Source organism: Cydia splendana, chromosome 5 (assembly GCF_910591565.1).
Source record: "Cydia splendana chromosome 5, ilCydSple1.2, whole genome shotgun sequence".
In the NCBI taxonomy this organism is placed as follows: domain Eukaryota; kingdom Metazoa; phylum Arthropoda; class Insecta; order Lepidoptera; family Tortricidae; genus Cydia; species Cydia splendana.
Genome location: NC_085964.1, coordinates 655,397 through 668,997, shown reverse-complemented (window position 1 = coordinate 668,997; position 13,601 = coordinate 655,397). Strand labels below are relative to the sequence as shown.

Below are 13,601 nucleotides of genomic sequence, written 5' to 3'. Positions count from 1 at the left end.
CGTTCCACTCCAAACCGTATCTAAATCGGTTGCACCACTTGAAGTCATAACTAGCATCTGCATCTATTTCGGATTCATTGCCCAACAACTGTAATAACATTGAGGTGTCTTCTGTTTGTTTGTTTGATTGTAAAAAGAAGAGAAGAGGTTCTTTACGTTGCGAGAACTTGAAATGATAATTACGGGTTTTACTATGAAGATTAAGTCTAAAATAATACTAGAGCATGGGGCTTTGTGTCAATATGTGCAACGAAACCAATCATGAAATATCGATTTATTTTATACTTATAGAAGTAAAAGGATTGGATGCAATGTTACCTTCGAATCTCCGTCCGTAACCAAAGTGACTCGAACAATTCTTGGTTTGATGATAGGCATGGTAGGGAAATGGCTGAAGTTTTCAACACAGGCCAGACAAAATTGAGTCTTTGGCCAATGTTATAAGGCCTATGCGTAGTTTTTTGTCGAAGCTTTTCTCACCTTATCTGTCCATTGATAGATTCTTCGAAAGCCACTATATTCTGGTTATCACAGTATTGCGACACTCACGACTATCTATTGGCCTAACAGTAACATCGACTAATGCTTGTAATCCTCCCCAATATTCGTGCGTGTTGACACAAGACTTCCGGACTGGTCAAATAAACCCAGGGTCAATAGCTCCCTGATTGGTCAAATAAGCACAAACAAAGATAGAGTGCCTTAAGTGAATCTGTTCGTTTATTCCAATTTGAACCGAGGCTTCTATGTCTAAAAGATTATTTTTGAACTGGCTGGTATCTTCGTCGGGATCGTCTTTGTTTTAACAGGGTTCCATTGGTTCCATCGTCGCGTGCCATGGCGTTTGTCATTACGGAGCTGAGGGCCTACCGCGAAACAAGAAAATCAAAATTTCGTTGTCTGCCTCTCTATCACACTTGCATATTGGAGCGATAGAGAAGCAGGCAACTAAATTTCGATTATCGTGTTTCGCGGTAGAGTGCCTCTAGTTAGTAATAATAAGAGGAATAAGCGAGACGCTCTGTTTGTTTCGTAATAATTTTGGTAACTGCGAATCATGCGCAGTTTTCCGACCTGAAAATTATAATATTATGTTGGTAGCTGTAAAAATTGTACTACTTGGTGCAAATTTAGTAACCTTGATAGTTTTGGTTAGTTTTTGGGGAATTAGTTGATAAAGCATAAGAAAAATGTATAACTAGATAAGAAAAATACCAAAAATGTAAGGTAAGGATAAAAACTTGGATTGTTGCGAGGTAGAATATCTAATATCGAACATTAAACAAGGGTTTATGTACCTAATAATAATAACTACTTATGGTCAATTTATGGATTTGGTTAAGTGAATTTGTTGATAGTCTTTTCGAGTAGTACCTAAGTAAAATCCAATTATATTTTATTACTGCGTTCCCACAACATAAAATATAAATTATGCATCCTTGAACGTTGAAACTAAAATAGCATTAAAGCGATTAAATTGCATCCTCTTTAAATTCACTCATTTAAACCAATTTACGTAAACTCTGACTAATCGCTCAAAAACAGAAGCAAAGCGATCATTTATATAAATAATGACATAAAATTAAACTTCCGACTTCACCTGCCCAAAATAAATATAAAATCCGTATTCTTTGAAAAAGCGTTACAAATCATCTTAACGCCTTTAATCGCTATGCGGCGGAAATCCAAATTACGACTCTTGGCCTATAATAAGACGACAACTAACTTTGTATGAAGGGGCGTAAGTATCTTATGCAATGGATGGACATAAGCCCTTGTGTGTGGATTAATGGCTCGTGCTTCCCATTTCCTAATTTCCTGCGCGTCACACCTCATTCGCTCAATTTAGTTCACGTCCTGTGTCCGAGTAGGTATAATATAAAATACCTAAAATAATAATAATTCAGCCTATATGTCCCACTGCTGGGCACAGTGCACAGGCCTCATACGCGAGAGGTCTGTATCTGGGCTATAGTCCCCGGGCTGGACCAATGCGGATTGAGGACTACACATACACCTGTGAATGCCTTGGCAGATGTATTGGAGGTTTCCCCACGATGTTTTCCATCGCCGAAAATACTTAAAATTTATAATATATGTATTCATATAGTAGAGGCAGATAAGACTCTTTCTGGGTCGTATAGCTACATGCAGAAAAACTCTTCAAAATATCCGTTACTTGAGGCTAATTTCATTATTATATCGACGGTTGGTCCCGACGTAGGACCTAAAGAATGATCCTTTTACACTGCGATATTTTAGCTTTTTATACGACTATCGGTTAATCATAAATGATTATATTTGAAGTTGGCTTTTCAATAAATAATGCTAACGTAACGTTTAAGGGCCATCTTTCCCCCAAAACTGTCCCATTAGATATGGAGTCGGCCATCCGTCTTCTCATGACAACCGCCACAATTTTAGAATTAGAACTAAATTACACGCTAACTAAATGATCATCTGACATAACCCTATCACCATCACTTTATTAAGCTAAAAGGAACCTTAACTCCTTGACGTCAAGGGCTGAAAGACTTGCAAAGTTAAACTTGTTTGTAATATGTATTGTATAACTGCCAGGTCAAAGTAAAAACGACCTTAAAAGAAGGGGATAAAGTTCAACAGACGCTTAGTTAAGTTGGTAGGGCTGGTGACACAGTGGTCGATTCGATGCGCCATCTGACCCGAAGATATCTAATCCTTCCGCTATTAAGTAATGCGATGAATGTTCGCCCACATGAGATGTTTACTTATTAAATTAAGCTATGAAATCGCTCAACCAAGCTGTGCCCGAAGGATTTCACTATATTTTGTTTTATCTACAACTGTTATAATGTATTCCAAATAATGTTTTTTTCAGGACTGGTTTTAGATAAAAAGAAGCAGCAAAAAAATGAAAATTACTCAACTTCATCTGGGCTAAAGTCATTGCTAATTTAGGTCTAGTTTACCTCCTTCCAAGAAATACATCCAATTGCAAATCGCTCTATTATTCCTACCATAGTTATAATATAATATAACACAACAAAAGGTACAATACAGATCCACGCTTACCAATATTATCTGATCTATTTTCTCAATAAGGAATATTTGTATAGGTAGGTACCTAAGAACACAGAAAATCTTGCCATTCAACTGGTACCAGATTTATTAACAGCGAGGTGATTTAGTTAATAACATACTTTATTGTTCTCCTTAATCTGCTTAAAACAGGAAGGCGCTAATAAACACTCGCAAAAACCCATGTCGCCTTCCGCACGACTACTCAATCTACACACATCTTATATCACTAACAAACCCTTTGTATTTACGTCCTTTTAAAACTGAATAAACCAAGATTGAATTAACTGGAAGAAAGTACAAGACTTTCGTGAACTTGACTCGGAGGAAACGTAAAAAGTGGCACCGGACGGCAAGTTATCTTGGAGCCGGATTCCTTGACCAATGAGCGAATTAACCGCAAAGTTATTTTGGTGAACGTTAGAAAAGGCGGGAAAAAAAAATAACGTCATTATGGAAGATGAATGCTGCTTCTTGCAGTGCATTTCATTCACTAAAAGAGCTCAAGCGAGTCGAGGCATACTCAAATTTTAAAAATATTTTTTTACCAATGTGAGAGAAGTACGGAGATAGTTTGAGGCCCGAGGAAGAATATCAATCATCATCATCATAAAAGCCGTAAGAGCCAATGGAAAATGCCTATACCTATTTAGCTAATTCGCGCGAGATAAATTCAAAGTATCGCACTTGTTATCCACAAGCGGTGGTTCCGAGTCCCAGAGTCCTGCTTTCAAGTTACGCCTTAGTCTAAAGACAGAGTGTGTTTCTTCTTCTTCAACCTAGCTAGCGTTTTCCCGGCCTAGCTCCAGGGCCCGCTTTCATTTTCCTTTCCTTTCTTATTCAAACCCTACAGAAAAACAAAAGAAGATCAATATTATTGAGATCATCCTAAGGAATATTTAGCAAAATAACAACAAATACAACTCATACTCGTATGTTGACAAACGCAAGAAAGAGAACTAAATGATGAGCCTCTTTAATAAAAATAAAAAGAAGAAGACCATACTCTGGCTGTAGCGGCAGCTGTGGGATCGAAAATGCCATGGAAACCTAAAAAAAGGTAAGTTTTACTACATAAGTATGATAGTACTACATAAGATTTTCCGAGGCTGATGCTCGTGGAGCGACGGCATCAACAGCGCTTGTAGTCGGTCACGGTGATTTGTCGCCGACATTTTCGCTTCCGACCACATTATACTGTCGGTCCGATATAATCTGCAATCATGTATGCGGGCTTTATGATAGTTGGATACAGTACATTTTAAAAATTCGGGCAAGTGCGAGTCGGACTCGCGCACGAAGGGTTCCGTACCATATAAAAAAAAAAACAAAAAAAAAAAGCAAAAAAAAAACGGTCACCCATCCAAGTACTGACCACTCCCGACGTTGCTTAACTTTGGTCAAAAATCACGTTTGTTGTATGGGAGCCCCATTTAAATCTTTATTTTATTCTGTTTTTAGTATTTGTTGTTATAGCGGCAACAGAAATACATCATCTGTGAAAATTTCAACTGTCTAGCTATCACGGTTCGTGAGATACAGCCTGGTGACAGACGGACGGACGGACGGACGGACGGACGGACGGACGGACGGACGGACGGACGGACGGACAGCGAAGTCTTAGTAATAGGGTCCCGTTTTACCCTTTGGGTACGGAACCCTAAAAACGACTTTAGTACGACAATCCATTGAAAAATTTTATTGGTTACGTGCAAAGTGCATGGGGGAAATACAAGCGACGACAACGCACGGCATGAAAAAAAATCTTTCCATCTTGCTTAAATCCACACCCAGGCACAGCACAAATTATAGGTCACGATTTTTTTAACTGAAACTAGCTGGTAAATTTTATGATATTTCATACGTATCTAAGTTCCAGGAAGTCATTGGTACGAGACGGGGTTCGAACCTACGGCCATTTAAATAATGTTATCCATACGTGTACAAATTGTCGCTAGTTATGAGGGGGACATTGTTTTGACAGTACAGGAAGTACTTAATTTACTTAAAAGGGATGAAAGAGTGCAGTGAGGGGAGGCCTTTGACCGGAAGGTTACAATTTTAATTGGAGTTTATGTACGATAAAACGTTTTTTTAATACCCTTATTTTAAATCAAAGGTGCGGGGATTATTTGTGATGCCTGTAGGTTAAGTTAACTACTCTATTGTCAATAGTCGGCACCTAACGCACCTTAGCAACGGATGGTTCCTTCAACAATGGTAAGTTTCCTACAGTGACAGGCGCTTTTCATTATCTTTGTCTCTAAGTATACACATTTTTCATAATTATATATTTATAAAATAAATTAGCGGAAATTTCACAACTACATATACATGTGTCATACAGCCAAAGCTTGAAAATTCATACCAAAATATTTCAATACTCGTACTACCTACTGTTTACTAACTCATCAATCTGAATTGTATAAAACGCTTACGCCTCAAACATTTATCCCGCTCCATAAATAAAAAAAGTTAGGTATTTGATAGATGTGACATAAAATTTACTTATTCGAATACCTTTCATATTAGAAAAGCCAACCTAATAAAAACCACGATAATTCATTGAAGCTTCCTTTCGCTCAATAAGCGTATCCAAACTCGGAGTAATTAACAATGGAGCCGCCATTAACAGGCGTTCCCCTCTGTCGAAAATAGGCGGCCAATGGTCAACAACTTGTCAACCATATGTATGGACTGACGTTTATCTGACATGACGTACCTATACATTTGATGTGCCCCTCCCCCGCAAAAAACGGCAGACTATTTTGTACCGACGATTTTAGACATGGCGTCTCCGTTGGTTATATCCTCTAAGTATCCAAATGATCGACTCGCATCCTGTAATACATCAATCGACATACAAAAACTACCCCAACACTAAACTTGTACAAAAGGTCCTAAACGCTCTTTAAACTCTAATATTTACTTTAGAAAAAGCAATCTTAATGAACTGTAATAAGGTTTATTTTCCTAAATATCAGCAGTTTGTAGCTTTCAAATGAAACAGTAGAATAGGAAGCTTCGATCGCATTACATGAAATGATTGGAGTTTGCCGAGTTTTATCGAAATATTTTGTTCAAGTAGCGACCTTACAATGTGAGTTACAGAGTTTAAATTGTATCAACAGTTATAGTGTCTTCTTGGATTTTATTCTATACCTGTCGATTTGTGATTGTGCAAACGCCCCGCTTCCTGTGTATTGTATCGAGTGTCCATCGATTCCTATACAATCGCTTAGGCAATGTCGTATGTATATATTTGTTTCATAATGACATACGACATTTTAGCATAAATGAGATACGTGTTACAAAACGAATTATTTATTGCGAAATCAGGAAGTGTAAATCGCTGTTTATTGCCTTATTTTCAAGGGGGTAAAAACTGTTAAGTACCTACTGTTAATTTAATAAATTACTTAGGTATGAGTAGGTACATAAAAAAAGTGACAATAGAGACGCTGATTATGAAAGTATTATTACCTAACTATTTAAAAAAAGAATTAAAGTATTTTCTATTATCTAGCATATCTAAATCTAAAGTGTAAGTGTGAGTTAAGTGGTTCTAAATTTAATTCATCTTAAATTTAATAAAATCCAAAAAAATATAAATCTTAGTTCCGTTTCCCACAGCCACCTGACTTCCATCTTCCATCATTAACCATCTGAACCATTCGATAAACCATCTGCCACCACCTTCCCACCCTCAGGAAAGCTTTCCTGTGACAGGTGGTCATATCAACTTACCTATACAATCCAAATCGACGCATCTCTACCTCCAAAATACCGCACTTACATCCTTTAGTTACAAACTGTCAAAACTATGCGTTGTATTAAAAAAGACATATGATTATATCAAAAGCGGGCACTTATCACCTTTTAATAACAGTAAAACCTACGCTCCATATCGTAAAAGACGTAAACACACGGGAAATCCTCAGTACTTACGCTCTTTGGTATTTAACGTCTCAAAGGGCTGTGTATCCGGCTCGAAGGACCACGGGCACGGGTGTTGCGTTCAGTTGCGCGTGCGACGTGGTCCGAGTGACAGCTAGGTGATGATTGAGTATAAAGAGTACAAGCCGGTGCCGGCGCCGCGGCTGCGGCTTGCGTTCCATCCGCATAATATTCATGTGAGTGGTTTTGGTGTGTTTCAGGATTTTTATCATGAATTTTGGTGGTTTTCTAAAAAAGTTTTCGTGTTTCGGTAAATAAAGTAAAACTTATTGTGCATATTAAAACTTGCCATCAAAAATAAAATGAAATTACAATTCGCAAAATAAATAATTTAAGTGTCGGTGAATTTTTTTAAGGATTCTTTAAGACTGTGTTGACAGCATTTGTGTATTTTATCGTATATAAAAAACGTGTAAAACATCATTTGAAAAAGTACCCACCAAGAGTCGCTATCCAGTTTTTTTTTACTTTTTTTAGCGATCCATTAGTGTTATCAAAAGGGCATTTTATTAGCCAATTTAGTCGAGCGTGAGAACCTGAGATCTAGACGCCGGGTCTGGTGCGCGGGCGCACGCGGAACCTGATTCGCCGCAATCCTGGCGTTCTACTGCGTTGAGCAACCACTATCACCTTCCTGTGCTCTTACAGTCTGATTAAAGGGCTTCGTGTGTAGCCACACACACAGTGCACACGGCCAAATCATTAAAAAAGCTCTGAATTTCAGTATCCGAAAGATTGAGACCTGACTGAGATGAAATTTACTTATGTAAAACTTAAGTGCCTACATATAAAGATATATTATTTTTCCTGAGTATTAAAAGTTTTATCAAGTGTAGACCGATTTAACGGGACGTGCTAATTATATAAACTTAAAATTGATTAACGACACACACGCATCACTTAGTGCCTAAATTCAGGTAATTATTTTTTGATAAATTGACCGTTGGTTACTGATACGAAGCAATATGGAAAAAACTTGCCCCTGTCCTACACCAATTAATTTACATTGAAAAATCTACCTACTGAAAAAGCAACACAATTCTATCAAAAATAAAACAAGTTTTACTGCTCTTTTTACATAATAATTTGCGTCGCTATTAAGTAGGGCTTGCAATATCGGATGGTTTCCAATTCCGGAAATGATTTTCGATATTGGATTCCAGTTCTGGAATTCCGGAACTGGTTCCGGAATTAGGGTTTTTCATATTTTTATTCGATTTATTTATTTATTTGGGGAAACTATAGTTGCTAGCAAACCATTCGATGCATAATTTTATAAAATAGTTAAATATAATAGCTTCCTACTCTTCCTAACCTAGTAAGTAGTGGTGTTGTTTAAGAAGTTGAAGGTCTAAGTTTGGCTTTTTCCTTCCTAGTTCCTAAAAATATTTCAGAATATCATATATTATGTGTTTCTACAGGATTCGAAATCGTTAATAGAGAAAACCTCTTTCTCTCTGAAATCAAGATAAACAGAACATTCGGGTACAAATTCGGTTATGTAGGATTCAGACTATTCTGACTATTCTAAGCAAGTAAATCGCTCTGCTTTATTGTATATTTATAATTTTTATTATGAGCCCATATTGTCACACTGCTTTAGCAAACGGAAAAGTAAAATATACCTATACTATAGTTCACTGAAAGACTAAGAAGCACTTAATAACGACAAAAAACACCCGTTCTGTGTAGTTTCTTAACAATTTTTAATAATAAACGTATTAAACCTACAAAAAGTACTTAAATCCAATTCCGGAATTTTCGATATTGAGTGGTATCAATTCCGGAATTGTAATATCGGTAATTTGTCCGAGATTCCGGAATTTCGAAATTCAGGAATTCCGGAATGCAATATGTGTGTGTGGTATGTGTGTTTCCGGAATGTATTAAGCCATCATCATTTTCCTCGCGTTATATCTGGTCTTATAAGCCTGGGGTCCGCTTGGCAACTAATCCCGATAATTGGCGTAGGTTTTTAATTTACGTCGCCATATTCTTTTATAACCGGATTTAGAAGTTTAATTTCTAAATGTTAAGTAGGTATTCCTAAGATGATGATTTTTTCTTTTATTAGTCAATGTCCTAGTGAAAATCGTACAGATAAAAAAACCATTGAAGAGTTACATTTGTATACGTCGATCTCGTTTTACCGCTCTAACCATATCCTTTCTATTGTCCACAGACCACAATCAAAGTATACGCCCGTCGGCTCCGCCCGGACATCGAATACAAGACCCTCTCCGTGACCTGGGGCACGAGGGCCCAGGAGGTCGTGGCCACACTCCTGGGCAAGTTCCGGATGCGGCACAGAGACCCTCGCCTGTTCTACCTGAGCATGGAAGTGAGGGTGCGCGCTGCGGGCTTGAGGACGACGCTGGTGCTGGACGATGATGCGAGGCCGGCGGCGCTGCAGGCTTGCCATCCGAAAGGATACTCTAAGTGAGTGTAATTTCTGTCTAAAATTGCATAATCACTGTTATATTATATTATATTATTATTGTGCTCTAGGTAGGTAATAGAAGTAGGTATTTAATGCTTAATTTAAAAGTTAATCTATCTTAAATTATATCATCCGCACTATCAATCGGATACGAGTAGATATGATTCATTCATTCTACAATTCAATATTTTTAAGGTTTAAAGATCTTTATTTCTTATAAGAATACATAATATTCACTTACACGAGAGTTTCTTATTTTTTCATACAACATACATATTATTATTTTATCACCGGTGAGCGCACACTTAACTTATAACAAATACCTAACTTAATACTGTAGGTACTTACATATATGACTTAAACTAAAAGTATACAAATTAAACTAAATACACATTTTTTTATTCGGGTAAATCAATAAAATAGGTAACTTAACTTTTTTGCTGAAAAAAAAAATTAAATGTGCTTGTTGTATGTACTTCTAGTACTTGTATGTGAAACCCTCATTAGTGAATACTGATCAGTTCACAAGGTTAATGAGTTTTGATAGCATAATTGAATGTCAATAATTCACTGGGTTCCCCGAACATATATTACTTAACATTTTGTCACAAGCATTTTCCGTATCCTCACCTTAATTACAGTAATTGGTTTGGGAAATGATTGTTGCTACAATCGGAAATACCTACCGAGCATAAAAACTACCTAATAAGTAATAACTCAAATGTACAAAATATTAAAATCTAATTATCTTAGGCAAAAATAAACCACATTTAAATTAGTGACTTCCGCAGCTTAAGCCATGTGTCCATTTGCCACAATTCCTGTATTTATAGTTTAGTAAACATAAGATGTCTCTAAATACTGCACCATTGTTTACTGTCCCACATTTATTCACGAATCTCATCGCGATTTGGTTTAAATGTATGGTGACATTTACGACATTTGTTTACATTCAGGAAATATTGTAGCTTGTGGTTTCTTACAAAAACACGATGAATGAATAATTAGTCAACAGTGATGAATATGTGAAATCTTTGTCTGGCGATAGGGTGAATTCTGAGTAGGTATAATACTCAGGTAGGTTTTTCAGAAATGTTATTATTACTTAACTTACTAGTTCCAACATAATTACACTATTTTTCCTTGAGCATATTTTTGTCCAGTATTTTTTTATTAGTGGACAGTGGAATAACTAAGGTACTAGTGCTCGACATGCTAATGCCCAATAGATGACACCCTGCTGTCACCTCTATTGACAATGACTTAAGTTTCAAGATGACATGTGCCTGGGCCGCATCGAGCACCAGTACCACCACCTTATGGTGTAATAGTCAAGGAATGAATCTATCATTAATGGATAGATGCATTGTAAATGGTCCTGTAGCTGTAGAGTCCAAAGTTTCAGCGCAAGTAAAACGAGAGAGGACGCTATCTTTCCAGCAGAAAATCTGACAGGCAAAAGTTAATGATCCCCACTTTAGCTATTCTAAACACTGCCATATAAATAACCTCGGCTTTTCTCCGGACCACCGGCTAGCCTCTTAAAAAAGACTTTTGTCTTCCGCTGCTATTCCTGCTCACTAAAAATAAAAAAAACTCACGATCAACTCTTCAAACGATAGCTTTTACTGCATTGACATAAAAGCTGTTTCAGCCTGGTTAGTAGAAAGAAAGTTTAGGTTCTTTACTCGGACCATATGGACCGTGTTGTGTTGACATTTCGAATTACAGACCAAACTTAAGTAACAGTTATTAGAGTTCTTATTCTAAAGTAGCAGTGAATATAATTGTTTGACTTACTGTAATGGTTTTTAGGTAGCGTAAGCTTTGTAAACATAATACTTCTAATTATTGCTGTGTTAATAAAAAGGGGTTTTTGATCCAGTAATAGATATAGAGGGGTTGATTTCTTACACTTTGGATTAGAAAGTACTTCATTTTAATGAGATAATTAAAATGGACCGCCCTTTTGTTGAAGTGTGCTATTAAAGATAAAAAAAACTAATTAGTTGCTTGTCGAATGTCTTATTTAATGGTATGTTGGTAATTTGTAAGAAGAGGGTCTTACTTTCAATCTATTTTAGGATAAGAGCGGATTACTTATTTGTCTAATTACAAAATGCGTCTTTAAACAATGACAACATTACTATTTTGTCTTGAGAGTGGATGCAGTAGGTACCTACTTAACTAATCACCTATGTTTTATGTCTTGCTTTTAATGACTTACGCTCAGATATATTCAATTCTCTTTCCAATATGTGTAGGTACTTTTATGCATTAACAATATTGTAGTTAACTTGGACGTCAAGGTACGTCCCGATCTATCGAATGCGTGGATAGCATTTGCGAAAGCATCTCTGACCGCTCGCGGGCATTTCAGAGTAGGAACGAAGTGCTACGCGCGTTCAGTTGCTGTGCAAGAGGTGCGTGAATGGCGTATTTTCTAGATCTGCGGGCTCAGCACGGTTCCATTTTTATCGACTATCACTATGCGCGTCCCTTTCGCACTTACATACTTGTTAGAACGTGACAGGCATGGTGACAAGGGATAAAAACGCGACCGTGCTAAGCCGCCTGGATGCGATTTTAGACGATCCTCTCTACTCGACTAAAGCGCACACACACACACACATCTTACTTACTTAAATCAAAATTTTAAATCATTGTACAGGTGTAACCGCGTTTTGTTAGTCTCACTTCACTAGTCGTAGTTAGGATGGCAGTTAGGAAGCATTTAAGCCCCTACGCGACATAAGTCTGCAACCAGAACAATGTCTGCAACCTCTTCTCCTTAATTCCAGGTTCTCTCTGGAGATGCGCCCCGGCGGCCTGGTGAAGATCTACGACTCGGCGCTGATGTCGTCCTCTCAGTACAAGTGTTTGCTGACGAGCGAGCGGACGACCGCCGACGAGCTGCTGGCGATTCTTCTGCAGTGCTACAATTCTGCCGAGGGCGTGGAGCGGTTCTCTCTGTATGAGGTAAGTTTTACACCAACACGTTTGCGAAATCTAAGATAAGATATAAATTTGAGGTTTTATCACGTTGAGGCTCATGTAAAACGATTGCACTTTTAAAATGCGCGTGTCTGTTTCAGCAAACTGCGAGTCGATGTCTTACTGTATTATATATATTAATCTCAACACATTTAAATATTTATTTGAAATAAACGCCTAATACTAAACGCTCTGCGCTAGTGTTAAAATACTCATTAATATTAAAAATTTGCAGGCATTCCAAAAATGTCATGCTTAAATTACGAGTAATTTGAAATGATTAAACATCATTATAATAGGTTTATTTTTTTAAATTTGCAGGTGTGTCCCTCACAAGAGTATGAGCGTAAACTACATCCCGATGACCTGCCCCTGCTCGTCCAACGAGCGTGGCCCGCCGACAGCGACTGCCACTTCCGGGTCCGGCGCAACCCCCGCGCGCCGCCCCTCCCGCCGCGAACCCTCCCCCCGCCAGAGGAACCCGAGGACGAACCCTCCCGAGCCCTCTCAGCTCTCTCCCTAGAGTCAGACAGTGACAACAGGAGGTACAGCCCAGTCTACAAATTCCCTAGCATCAGCTATTGCAAGGAAACGAAAAACGACTATCTCTACATATGACTCGCTAAGTGAACTGTGCAAGTGTAAATAAGACTTATTTTCGTGTGAAGTGTAAATAGCTTATACCTCAGGACGTTTCTAGGAGTGAAACCAAAGACATGGCTTTGATTAATGGGTTACTTAACTGTATTGACAATGCAATAGAGACTATTAATCGATGGGGTGAAATACGTAACTTTCCCGTCTTAACTTCAATGTATTGGATTATGTAAAAATAGTGTGTTACAATTTATTTTCTAGTCTTGTAGTATTTCACCCCGGTAAAGCGTATGTATCTTCTATCGTTACCAAAATTCGGACAATAATTGAATCGGGCTTAGTGTAAATTATCTTGTAAATAACTAATATAAATATTAGCTAGTAGACACCAAAGAGGCAAGCGAGAATATATAAAATTAGAGTTATTTTCCTGTTATGTATTGTAATGTTTAATTTATTTATGAAAATGGCTGCCGCCTGTCGAATTTCAACGCCTGTAATAAAACGCAAGTTTTTCATAAATTGTGGACTTTATTTAATTCATCCCAAACCC

General features: G+C 37.5%; 1 protein-coding gene across 2 annotated transcripts in view; it reads left to right on the top strand.

Moving 5' to 3' along the window:
* Positions 1–13,570, top strand: part of LOC134790456 (uncharacterized) — a 76,239-nt gene extending 62,669 nt beyond the window's left edge. The window contains exons 1-4 of one of the 2 annotated variants that reach the window (XM_063761264.1): positions 7,047–7,193; positions 9,200–9,456; positions 12,259–12,436; positions 12,773–13,570. In XM_063761264.1, coding sequence (XP_063617334.1) covers positions 7,119–7,193; positions 9,200–9,456; positions 12,259–12,436; positions 12,773–13,069 — 807 coding nt within the window. In that variant the 5' untranslated portion in view covers positions 7,047–7,118 and the 3' untranslated portion in view covers positions 13,070–13,570. Of the gene's footprint in view, positions 1–7,046; positions 7,194–9,199; positions 9,457–12,258; positions 12,437–12,772 lie in introns of those variants that run through there. The other variant, XM_063761263.1, reaches the window with a different exon arrangement.
* Positions 13,571–13,601: the final 31 nt, after the last annotated feature.